The sequence below is a fragment of the Bactrocera dorsalis genome, chromosome 2 (genome assembly GCF_023373825.1).
Source record: "Bactrocera dorsalis isolate Fly_Bdor chromosome 2, ASM2337382v1, whole genome shotgun sequence".
In the NCBI taxonomy this organism is placed as follows: Eukaryota; Metazoa; Arthropoda; class Insecta; order Diptera; family Tephritidae; genus Bactrocera; species Bactrocera dorsalis.
The window spans coordinates 67904756-67918160 of record NC_064304.1 but is presented as its reverse complement, the minus strand read 5'-3'; the positions used below and the strand labels follow the sequence as shown (position 1 = coordinate 67918160).

Genomic DNA, 13405 nt, shown 5'->3' with positions numbered 1-13405 from the left:
ATAATGAGAAGTCACTAAGTTCCCATACCGTCCGATATCTTCTTGGCAACACTTTCGGTATTGAAATTGTAAATGCTCCTCCACTCCACAGCACATCTAACGGACAAGTAGAGCGGTTTCACATTGGTGGAGATTGCAAGATACATGGAAGGGATTTTGATGACACACGGGATTTAATTTTATTGTCAATAATAAAATACAATAAAACGATTCACTCAGTAACTAACAAAAGACCAATAGACATATTTCAACCCAGAACTGACAATTCTAATGTAAGTTACGAAATATCATCACGATTGAGACACGTACAGCAATTAGAATTAAATATCCCAAACAGGGACAAAATAGAACGCATATTTTAGGCTGGTGATAAAGTCTTAGTAAAGACAAACACCAGACTTGGTAATAAATTAACCCCTCTTTATGAAAAACATATAATAGATAAAGATTTAGGAACAACAGTTCTTATTAAAGGGAGGGTGGTTCATAAAGACAATTTGAAATAGGTCGCATTTTTTGCCTGAATTAAGAACACAAAATAATGTTTCATGTAAATATATGACGCAAAGGTTATTAAAAACATTCTACATTAACTAAATAATTGCTAAATACCAGTCTGAATTTATCGTAAAAAATTACAACTGATTGTAAACCGAGTATTTCACAAAATTTCTTTTATTCTGTCAACATTTTGTGCTTAAACTAATGAATATTGTTAAACATTTTTGAATTATACGAGTAATTTTAAGGAAATATTATAAAAATGTAATAGGCAATATTTAATCTAAAAATTAAGATGAATTGTATGAAACATCTACCGCTTACTCTAGAATGAATCTACATATATTTCATAATTATTTGAACAAGTATTCCACTAAGAGATCATTCGGCATGAAGCAAACAACTACTACGATACTACACCGTTATTTTATCGCTCTATATTCTGTTTTCTTAATGACATTGAGCTGCTATTCTTTTATTAACATTGGAGATCAACTAATATTATCTCCAGGACCGAGCACGTCCCTCATTAAGAAGGAGAGGAGGTAAGCTGCAATGGGCACCTACGTAACAGTTCTGTTCTCTGATGCATTTTTAGTATCATGAGTATAACATTTAACAGCATAGTATAGTCGACTTAAAGCTGAAAAAAATAAAGTTGAACGTTATTTGAATAAACCAATAAATAATATAAAATTAAACTTATACTATACTAGCTGTTACCCTATGCGCTTCGCTACACCTAAATCGATTAAAACTCTTAAGGGGTTTTACTTAGTGTTTTATTTCTTGTTGTAAAACTGTTACTTACTTATAAAACATATTGGTATATAACATTTTTGGTTTTTCCACCTGGCGCGTAAATAAATAAGCACCTTGGTGTTCCCATCCTCTAGCATGCGACGAACAATTGACCGTGGGAGAAGCACGATTCTTCCAAATTGACGCTGCACACTTGAAACGTTTGCCCTTGCGATTTGTAGATGGTCATCGCAAAGGCAAGACGTACTGGGAACTGCAAGCGCTTAAATTCAAACGGCATGTCCGTTGGAATTATGGGAATGCGTGGTAAGAGTACAACTTCACCTGCTGCCTTGCCATTTAGTATTGTTGCTTCAATCAAATTTGGCCACAATTTTTTGACTGAAAGTCTTGTGGCATTACACAAAGTCTGTGGCTTCAGATTTCGTAGAAGTATGATCATAACTACGGTGTAGCTCGGAAACACGCTGAAGTTGTTCGTTTCTACGGTGCAGTACAATTAGGCTGTTCACGGTAAGGTGGTTATCGGGTTATGTGATTATTAGTTTAAAAATAACGTCTATGCTCCGTGAGCACCCTATGTTGTATGGTTATTTGCTTATTTTTACACAAACAGCTGTTCATTGTTTACAATTTTAGTTCAATGAAATTCCAACTTATAAAATGCCTAAACAAAGTTTAAAAACCAAAATAATCGAATTTAAAATAAGTTCTGCTATTCAGGAAATGGGCTTTATTGAAGGTATGTGCTTATTAAATAATCCGAATTTTAAGGGTTCAAAATATGCTTTGTATAAAATTTGCAGACATCTTGCATAATTTGCTGATTGTAAACAAAAAACAGCTGTTAATAGCAGATTTTCCAATAAGAAAATCTAAATGGAAATGCCATTCGCTTAGTTTTATTTATTTTTTGTGCTGCCATTTAGTAAAATTCCAACGACTTTCTAACACTGGAAATAAGCAAACAACCACATAATCTGTAAACAAGGGCCTAGGTTGGTCAACTTTGGTTATTTTGTCATAACGCATTTTGTTGTTGTTTACTTAATCACATAACCACATAACCCGATAACCACCTTATCGTGAACAGCCTAAATATTTCGCGATTCAAACTATTCGCCAACAATGACGATTGCCACCTCATCGATTGTTGGTGTGTTGAATCGTCTGACATGCTGCCTCATCGGCATTTTGTCTGCTCTGATGACGATTCGATGGTTATCAGACGGCATGCGGTCCAATGCGATTTTGAACAATCGAATCAATTCATTATGTTCATGAAGAAATCTTTGAAAATTTAGTACGATTTCTCGCCTTGTGCCGGTCGCAATTTTACATCGTTGATTTAGTTGGTCAGTTTCATTACCGATGAAATATATTTGCAAAAATTGATAGTTACCATTGGCAAATGGTATGAGCGAGCCTGCTCGATGGTATATTTGTCCCTGAATCTGTAGAATAAAAATGTCAAATGTTTCACTGGAAATTCCATGCAAAGTAATCACCTTGAACATCGGCATAAATGGATCTCTAATGATCTTTGTGACACCAAAAGATGTCATTTGAAAGCATGAATTGTATGCTTGTATGATCTGCAAGAAATGCTTAGACGTCGGCGATTCTCCAGTGAGCAAGGAATGTAAAGGTTCTGGTGGCGGTTCCAATTCAGGCTGTTTCACTTTGCCACTGGAGCAGCACATGCCAGCTGTTTCTCCTCGAAACTTCGCTGCATTGCAATGCGTACAAATAATACCCATTGCTCCAATGGCACCTTGCAGGCTGTAGTCGCAGTCAGGATCGTAGTGAAAGCCAACATGTTCCATTTGATCGCGAAGGCGGAGCGGAACTCGGCCTTGACGGTAATTTGGCCGTTGTTTGTCGGCGAATTCGGCTCTAATCTGTGCCCGCCGCTCTCTGTACACCGCTCTACCTCGGGCATTCACTTCAGCGCGTTGCTCTTCGCTTTGATTTCTTCTTGATATTGACATTCGACGTGAATCACTCGTATGCCTGCCAACCGTATTACGTTGGCGTAGTCGAGGCATTTTCTAGAGTATACATATTTGAAGTACATAAATAAAAATGGAAAAATTAACCTAAAACTACATCTTAAACTATATATTTTACCCACACGCATATGCAATAAGACCCACAAACAGTATATTTGCAAACCGCATAGAAGCACTTACGAAACAATAACAATACTCACTTGCTTTGTGTGTGTTGCACGGTCAGCAGAAAAACACAAAATCGGTTCGAATAAATGTAGCAAATCGATGGAATTAAATCTTGAAAAAACACACAATGTTGAAACACTTTTTTTTACACACACCGCGCATTTTCAAGCGACAATCGAACCGCATGGCATCACATACGAAACAACAACAATACTCACTTGCTTTGCGTAGTACGCAGAATGTTAATCACGTTGAAATCTGAGAAAAATACACATAATGTTGAAACATTTTCTTTGATACACTCAGTGCATTCGGAACACTTACGTTCTGTATGTCTTGTTAGCTTGGCAGTCATCCATAGAAAAAACGATCAACATGCGATGTCAATGTTTTTTTTTTTATTAATTGTAAACATCCGCCAGTTGTTTCTTTTTATTAGTAAAAGGCATTTGACAGGACTGCCAATCTTGCGGCAAAACATTATTTCATGAGAATTTGTATAGGCGGATGTATTTTTTGCAAAACGTGCAATGATACACACATTAAATTTCTTATGTGCACCCTCCAAACAGACCCCAATCACACCTGAAAATTTCATTGAAATCGGGCAAGCCGTCTAGGAGGAGTATGCGAACAGGAAGTTTTGCCACTTAATTTTATATATATATATATACATATATATATATAAGAAGATTTTCCTACTTACTTTGATTGATACGAGTACAAGGATATGTACTCAATTCTAAATTCAAAAATCTGTAATCTTGACCCATTTTATTTTTTAATATTTTTTTTTGACACACAGACTTAATATAAAGATAACTTTTTTCGATAAGGTCAATATTTTTCGATTTATATGCTCTAAAATGAAAAAAAAACTTTGAATTGGATATTGGAATATATAGAAAGTAAACGTGATTGTAGTCCACTTCGACCAATTTCACGATATTGCTTTAGAAATTGAAAAAAACGTGAAATTGGTAAAGTAATATTTCACAAAAGATGGGAGGTGCCACTATCAATGTCCAATTTTTTGACCTTCTGATGGTAAATCTTTATTTTTCGTATATTTAACATCCAAACCGTTGTAAGGGAAGGCGCAGAAGTTATCATCCAATTTCGCCTATTTTCATATTATTGAAGGAGGTGGCGAAAAAAATTTGTCACGAGCAAATGATGTTGATAGTTAATAGTTTTTGAGGTTTGTACATACAAGTAATAAAAATGCGAAGCCAATACATCCAATTTTAAAAGATTTTTAAACTTCAACTTGCCTAATCCGAGCAGTTAAATCAACCAATAGGTGAACAAAGTTATTATACTCTGTACCAACATAATGCGGGAGTATAACAATGTTGTGGGAGAATTAAATAGTTAGGGTATAAGTTCAAAAATTGACGCTTTAGTTTTTTGGAACGCTCCTTTTTTTTCATTCGTATAAAAGCCGCGTAATAGGTAAAATATCAGTTTATGAAGCAAATACCCGTCGATTTTGCCTCATAGTTTTATACGAAACGCGTAAACTCTTTTTCATACAAATTTTGACAGCTCATTTATAAGGCACAGAATTTTACGAGTTTATGAATTTTATGAGGCATTTATGAGTTTGATGGAATACTCTAAGTAACTATTCGACCAAATTACGGAAAGAACATATGTTTATATATATTTGGTGTCTACCTTAAACATAAATTTCATTTAAAATGTGAAGTTTAATGCTTTTGTCATATTTATTTACTGAAATATCGTACTTTCAGCAGTTATCGACAGCACTGTTACTTATATGAGAACTAGTTCTCAATAGGTGTAGTTCCAGAAAATTCAACTTAAATGGCTTGTAAGATGTTAAATAAGACATTAAACCGATTGTATTTTAAAATAAATTTCATGAACTTCACATTAAATTAAAAAAAAACTTTTCAAATTTAGGCTTTACAGTATTTTGTGGGCGTTTCAATTGTCCAATACCAACCCTCTTATAGTGCCAAGCAATACATGCCCCAAATTTCTTCAAGATATATATCAAAGCTTACTCCAGTTATCGCTTGCACAGACCTACAGTCGCTCGGAGTTTAATTCGTCTCGCCATCCTGATTATTTATACAAAAATATTTATAACTCTTTATCTGTTCCGATTACTTTTAAGAGTTACAAACAACTGTTAGACTTACAAAGCTGTTGATCGTTAGTTTTATGGTTTTTATAAGAACTTTAATTTTTATAAAAATTTCTTTACATTATGATTACATTCAACAACATTAACCTCAAAAAAACAAAAACAGCGTGTTATTTTCGTGTATTTCCGGTTCGCTAATAAAAAGGGTGGGTCTAGCACGTGCAAATGCATAAGTATGTGTGTATGTTAAGCACCCCCTTATCAAATAAAATGCGAAATTCAGTTATGTTACGGTTTCTTTATTTATTGCATTATTTGTCATGTACCCCTTAGATTTATTATTGTGTAATAATATTAATGGCTCATTACACATTTAACAACTTATAATACTATGTAATCACTTTCATTATTGGAGTTTAGGGATATGTGCTTATACGTGCAAAACCTGTACTGCGGGTCGAATTTTTATACTCTTGCATCCTGCTGCAACAGGGTATAAGATCCGGGTGACTGTCTGCCTGTCTATCCGTGTGTCTGTCCGTCTGGGTAAGCTGCAATTTGAGATAAAATTGAGATAGAGTATATTGATGAAGGTATTCGGGTTCCTTAGTACAAAATAAATTACGAGTTCGAATCAACACAAGAGACATTAATTGTTACCTCCGAGATGGTTCGTCTAAATTTAGTACATTGCATTCTTCTCATATTTCTATGTCACATTGCGAAAATGAGCGGAATCGCTATTCATTAAATACCATTATACAAACACGAAGAAATTAGTACTATATAACGAGATATAAATTAAAACTAAAACTCTCTTTTAGTATGTCACCTTATGACCAAAAATTCCTCATATCCAACTAAAACTGTTCAAGCCCTAAATATCGGAAACGTAGACTCCAGTATCTATTGTTGACTTCTGACCGAAAATATCGGTGAGTGTACAATCGAAATTCAGAGATAATCTGAGAATGGTATGCCTGTATATCAAAAATAGACTGAATCGGGCCCTTAGTCATATACCACATATTGTATAAAGATTTTCGACCTTCCAGATGACTTTATCCCGCATATATCGGCAAATATTTGAGTTACCTCAATGAAAATAAAAGAGCGTATTTTACTTATAACAGGTTAACTTTATGCCTAAAATAGATAAATTTGAGCGAAACCTTGACATAGCCCTATATAATTAATATCATGATATCCGAACATACAGCTGACTTTACTTTATATGATAACGATTTTTAAAGCGAGAAATGAACTATAAAATATTAAAATGCACCTTCGTATTAAATATCACTCCGTTTTAGACGTAGGACCGGTAAACCAACGCACTCTAATAGAACTTTATGTACATATGTACTTATTTTTACTGTGAGCAGCGGTAAAATTATGGAGCTTTGAAAGCGCTAGTTAACGACATAGCCTCGCTCCGGGTCACACACACACACTCGCATACATCTTATCTGTTAATATACATCCTAAACAAAGATGAACTATGTAAACCAATAGAACTCGTTTTGGCATGCACTATCAGTCGAACAATAGAAATGAACTGTTATTACAATACCAACCAAGCATGCATTATCTAAAAATGCATTCTCGACATACATACTTTCATACGCACATACATACATACAAAGATACATGTCTAAGTATTAGGGTGACCTAAATACGAACATAAGCACTTTAAAAATATACATAAAGAAAAGAAATTAAATTTACAATCACAACAACTTTAACATATAGTAAAGGGTGATTTTTTAAGAGCTTGATAACTTTTTTTTAAAAAAAACGCATAAAATTTGCAAAATCTCATCGGTTCTTTATTTGAAACGTTAGATTGGTTCATGACATTTACTTTTTGAAGATAATTTCATTTAAATGTTGACCGCGGCTGCGTCTTAGGTGGTCCATTCGGAAAGTCCAATTTTGGGCAACTTTTTCGAGCATTTCGGCCGGAATAGCCCGAATTTCTTCGGAAATGTTGTCTTCCAAAGCTGGAATAGTTGCTGGCTTATTTCTGTAGACTTTAGACTTGACGTAGCCCCACAAAAAATAGTCTAAAGGCGTTAAATCGCATGATCTTGGTGGCCAACTTACGGGTCCATTTCTTGAGATGAATTGTTGTCCGAAGTTTTCCCTCAAAATGGCCATAGAATCGCGAGCTGTGTGGCATGTAGCGCCATCTTGTTGAAACCACATGTCAACCAAGTTCAGTTCTTCCATTTTTGGCAACAAAAAGTTTGTTAGCATCGAACGATAGCGATCGCCATTCACCGTAACGTTGCGTCCAACAGCATCTTTGAAAAAATACGGTCCAATGATTCCACCAGCGTACAAACCACACCAAACAGTGCATTTTTCGGGATGCATGGGCAGTTCTTGAACGGCTTCTGGTTGCTCTTCACCCCAAATGCGGCAATTTTGCTTATTTACGTAGCCATTCAACCAGAAATGAGCCTCATCGCTGAACAAAATTTGTCGATAAAAAAGCGGATTTTCTGCCAACTTTTCTAGGGCCCATTCACTGAAAATTCGACGTTGTGGCAGATCGTTCGGCTTCAGTTCTTGCACGAGCTGTATTTTATACGGTTTTACACCAAGATCTTTGCGTAAAATCTTCCATGTGGTCGAATAACACAAACCCAATTGCTGCGAACGGCGACGAATCGACATTTCACGGTCTTCAGCCACACTCTCAGAAACAGACGCAATATTCTCTTCTGTACGCACTGTACGCATTCGTGTGGTTGGTTTAATGTCCAATAAAGTAAACTGAGTGCGAAACTTGGTCACAATCGCATTAATTGTTTGCTCACTTGGTCGATTATGTAGACCATAAATCGGACGTAAAGCGCGAAACACATTTCGAACCGAACACTGATTTTGGTAATAAAATTCAATGATTTGCAAGCGTTGCTCGTTAGTAAGTCTATTCATGATGAAATGTCAAAGCATACTGAGCATCTTTCTCTTTGACACCATGTCTGAAATCCCACGTGATCTGTCAAATACTAATGCATGAAAATCCTAACCTCAAAAAAATCACCCGTTATAATACAATGGTTAATAACGAAAAAAAAATAAAAATACATCTGCAGGAGCTACACGCCAGGGATGGCGATGCATTCCGAAAAAGATCGATTTTTAAATCGATTCGAATCGTGACCTGATGAATCGATCCACAAAAAAATCGAGATCTAAAATATCGATTTCCAAAATATCTATCTTTTTCCCCATTTTCTAATACAATATAAGTATTAATCAATTTTATTAATAATAAGACGAATGTTATAATTAACGATCTTTAATTAGTTAAGTCAGGGACTTCGATAATAACAATTATTTTTATTACCATATCAAAGTATCAGATCCAATAGAACCAGACATTTATTTTCAAAGTTGACAAGTTTTAGGTTACAAAGCAAATAGATAGTTTAGCTTAAAGTTCCCAATGCTTAATATTTAAACTTTTTAAAAACAACAGTCCGTCAAGTCTATTGGGATCGAAGCGGTTCCGCTCATCACTTGCGATGTTTCCGGCAGTTGAAGAAAGGCGCTCACAAGGAACAGATAATCCCACAATACTCATATACATCATGGCTATATACAATATAGGATGGTTTATGTACACAGCTGTAAACATGTCCAGGAAGGACGGCCACTGTTCATAACCACTATGAAATATATCTGTGTCGCATACTGTCACTTTAAGGTGAATGCCTAAACTTGCCTCTTGGGCTTGTCTTTGTGGCAGCTCTACTCTCGTTTGTGGAGTAGGTGCAGTTGCTCTTAATAGCCTTAGTTGATCATAAATCATTGCATTTATGTCTTCGAACTGGTCTAGGCAGTGTTCATACTTGGAGTAAGCAGAGGATTTAAAATTTTCTGGTAGATCTGAGTCGTCAGATTCTGCGATTGCGTCATATGCCGCTTGGAGACGCGTCCGAAAATTGTCTAAATTGTTTTTTTTTTTTTGATTTCTAAGACCGATTCAGAATTGTCTTGAATCGGTGAAGATGAAAATCGAGTGCAGTATCGTATCAAACTGTCACTCTCAGCAATGAGTTTTGTATAAGAAATGCCTTTACCCCTCTTCAGTTTTGTAGCACCTTGCTTTGAGCGTGTAGCTTCTGCCGGTGTACACGGACTTTTTTCGTCTGAAATCATTTTTGGAACTTTTAGCAACTGTGTTGTTTTAGATTCCTTTGAGTCGGAGCTCATTTAAAAGATGTATATAATAAATCAAAACGTCTTAGTGAAAACTAGACTTGTAGATGTTTTGAAAATATTTCGTATATTAAATGTTGAATAGAAGACTCTTTTGTATGTAAGAGTTTCAAAAAAAATCAATAAAAGCTGAGATTTAATAATAAGCTGAGATTTCAAAATATTTTAGTATATATAGTTTATGTATGTATTTATGTACAATAAATAATTAGACGAGAACTCTTTTAGGTAAATAAGAGTTTTGAACGAAATTGAAATGAAGAGAACGCTTTACGTATTTAATAATATGTGCAGTCGCAGTTAATAAGAGTTTTAAAATGAAGTAAATAATTAATCGCTTAAATTTGATTTAATTATTTTTTAATGACCGGAAATTATTTTAAGTATTTTATTTTTCTGTGTATATTTCTTTTATATATGCTTTATGTCCAATGTCCTATAGGGTATACCTAAAGGTGGATATTTTATATGTTATGTGCTAATGAGCGCTCGTATTAGAGATCACTGCACTTTGTACATATGCATGTAAAGGGTGATTTTTTAAGAGCTTGATAACTTTAAAAAAAAAAAAAACGCATAAAATTTGCAAAATCTCATCGGTTCTTTATTTGAAACGTTAGATTGGTTCATGACATTTACTTTTTGAAGATAATTTCATTTAAATGTTGACCGCGGCTGCGTCTTAGGTGGTCCATTCGGAAAGTCCAATTTTGGGCAACTTTTTCGAGCATTTCGGCCGGAATAGCCCGAATTTCTTCGGAAATGTTGTCTTCCAAAGCTGGAATAGTTGCTGGCTTATTTCTGTAGACTTTAGACTTGACGTAGCCCCACAAAAAATAGTCTAAAGGCGTTAAATCGCATGATCTTGGTGGCCAACTTACGGGTCCATTTCTTGAGATGAATTGTTGTCCGAAGTTTTCCCTCAAAATGGCCATAGAATCGCGAGCTGTGTGGCATGTAGCGCCATCTTGTTGAAACCACATGTCAACCAAGTTCAGTTCTTCCATTTTTGGCAACAAAAAGTTTGTTAGCATCGAACGATAGCGATCGCCATTCACCGTAACGTTGCGTCCAACAGCATCTTTGAAAAAATACGGTCCAATGATTCCACCAGCGTACAAACCACACCAAACAGTGCATTTTTCGGGATGCATGGCAGTTCTTGAACGGCTTCTGGTTGCTCTTCACCCCAAATGCGGCAATTTTGCTTATTTACGTAGCCATTCAACCAGAAATGAGCCTCATCGCTGAACAAAATTTGTCGATAAAACACATTTCGAACCGAACACTGATTTTGGTAATAAAATTCAATGATTTGCAAGCGTTGCTCGTTAGTAAGTCTATTCATGATGAAATGTCAAAGCATACTGAGCATCTTTCTCTTTGACACCATGTCTGAAATCCCACGTGATCTGTCAAATACTAATGCATGAAAATCCTAACCTCAAAAAAATCACCCGTTATTAGGTTGTCAAAAAAGTCTTGCGGTATTTTTATTGAATCAATTCGTGTGGCACCCATACATCGAGCTTCTTAGTGACTCCAAGCTTCTTCAAAAGGTTTATAACGGTTTGATGACTTTATGCCGGTGTCTTTCAACCAATTCAGCGATTTTATCGCAATTTTCGAGGAAAGGCCTTCCGGAGCGTGGCGCATCTTCGACCACCTCTACACCAGTACGAAAACGTTGAAACCATCGTTGTGCGGTGGAAATGGAAACTGTATCGGGTCCATAAATTGCACAAATTTTATTGGCGGCTTGAGATGCATTTTTGCCTTTATCGTAGTAGTACTGTAAAATATGCCGTATTTTCTCTTTATTTTGCTCTATGTTTGCGACGCTATAACTCACGAACGACTTAAAAGAAACGGCAATCAATCAAACACGTGTTAGCGTGTGAAATGAGCTTACCAAAAAAGTACAGCATGACCCGATGCGACGAATGAAAGGCTAGCCAGTGAAAAACGCTACTCCCTTCCTTCCTTTTCCTTTTTATCGGCAAAATGTGTGCACAGTCAAAAACGTGGTAAAAACGCAGAAATCAGCCATCTTTGCTTTGTTTTCATTTGAACAATGTTGCCATTGCCCAATACGCATATATAGTTTTGAGCACATCTTTGTTTTCAATTATAATTTTTTACAATATAAAATATCAAAACTGAAAACAAACTATTAAAAATAGTTTATATATTTATAAATAATAGCATTCGTCTCTGATTTTGAGTTATTTTAAGAAAATTTCAAACATATTAAACAGATTGAATTATAAAAGTTGATAATTACAGCAGTATATCGATATTGGCAACCCTGCGTTGTGAGCGAGTAATCAGCTGCGACGTTTGCGGCTGCAAAATCCAAATGTCGCAGATTTTCACGCCATCGTCACGTCGGAGAGAAGGGAATAGCGTTTTTCACTGTTCAGTTACATTGCGCGCCCATAAGATAGGTCGTGCCAGCTGACACGACCCACGATTCTGCGTTGTTCACTGGCTAGCCTATAAAACTAGAGCTACGCGCTTTCAGCGCCAACTACCGAAAATACCGCAAGACTTTTTTGACAACCTAATATGTACATATGTATTACGCTTTGGTTTTTTACACAATCCTGCTTGGTTTTGTTAGACGAAAACCAAGGGGTATCGCGGAATAAATGCCAGTGTGGACTTGGAAGCAGTGAGCGTATCTACATATGCGACAATACACTTATGTACAAATATTTAAGTATGTTATAAACCCTTTTATGTTATAATTATTATTATATAAGATTTGTACCCGATGTCGATCGGGTATATTTTTCCGTATATATGGTATATATTTATATGCGTCCGCATGTGCATATATATACGTATGTATATACATATGTATGTTCGTAAGAAAAGACCACGAAAAAGAATTAACCGGTAGTTTTATCAAATTCAATTGTTTGTATGTATATATATATATATATACTCGTATATATAACTTGTATAACTGCGCCACATACACATATGTATGTACATAATATATGATCATTTAGCAAACAAGGAATACAGTATGCAACATTAACCCTTTCAAAACAGAAGATACCGCGATGATCAGGGAAGATATAGACCAAACGTGCAAGTGCAATATACATAGAGTGCACCGACCCCAAAGTACCAACCAATGGACGTAGATTCCTCACGGCAATACAGAAGACCCACCAACTTCAACGCTGCACCTTTACAAAATAACTATAGTCGTCAAATGCAAGGATTACCACCAAATAACCCAATTCGAGGAGATGCACAGAAGAGGCACCAAAATCCTTCATCTCGCAACTACAATGCACCAGAGAAGATACAACGAGTAAACCAACTCTCTCACACCACAACATGGCGGCGATTTATTACGATCACCTGCTACAAAACAAAGTGACGATTATGAATATAAGACAGGCTTTGTTTTTCTCAAGCGAATGAATCAATTGCCGTGTCTTCAACGCCACTGTAGGGATACAGGCAAAGCAGTTAATATCCTCATTAACACTGGAGCAACAAACAATGGCATAAGTACCAAATGTAATATCGGTGAGTCTATTCCAATCAAACCCACAAAAGTAAAAACTCTTCATGGTTTCTCAATATCAAA

General features: G+C 35.7%; 1 protein-coding gene across 4 annotated transcripts; it reads right to left on the bottom strand.

The window, feature by feature from the left end:
• Positions 1 to 636: 636 nt before the first annotated feature.
• Positions 637 to 9400, bottom strand: LOC105222578 (uncharacterized). 4 transcript variants are annotated; one of them, XM_049450172.1, is made up of 3 exons: positions 6392 to 6838; positions 6220 to 6299; positions 637 to 6110 (listed from the first exon to the last, which is right to left on the bottom strand). In XM_049450172.1, the coding sequence occupies exon 3, from the start codon at positions 3309 to 3311 to the stop codon at positions 2379 to 2381; it is 933 nt and encodes a 310-aa protein (XP_049306129.1). In that variant the 5' UTR covers positions 3312 to 6110; positions 6220 to 6299; positions 6392 to 6838; the 3' UTR covers positions 637 to 2378. The 4 variants fall into 4 exon arrangements, 3 of the variants coding, with proteins under 3 accessions (XP_049306129.1, XP_049306127.1, XP_049306128.1); XM_049450170.1 differs by lacking the exons at positions 6220 to 6299; positions 6392 to 6838 and adding an exon at positions 6845 to 7127; XM_049450171.1 differs by having other exon boundaries at positions 6220 to 6838.
• Positions 9401 to 13405: the final 4005 nt, after the last annotated feature.

Excerpts from the sequence above, each read along its gene's own strand:
- LOC105222578 (XM_049450170.1), bottom strand. The coding sequence starts at position 3,311 with ATGCCTCGACTACGCCAACGTAATACGGTTGGCAGGCATACGAGTGAT.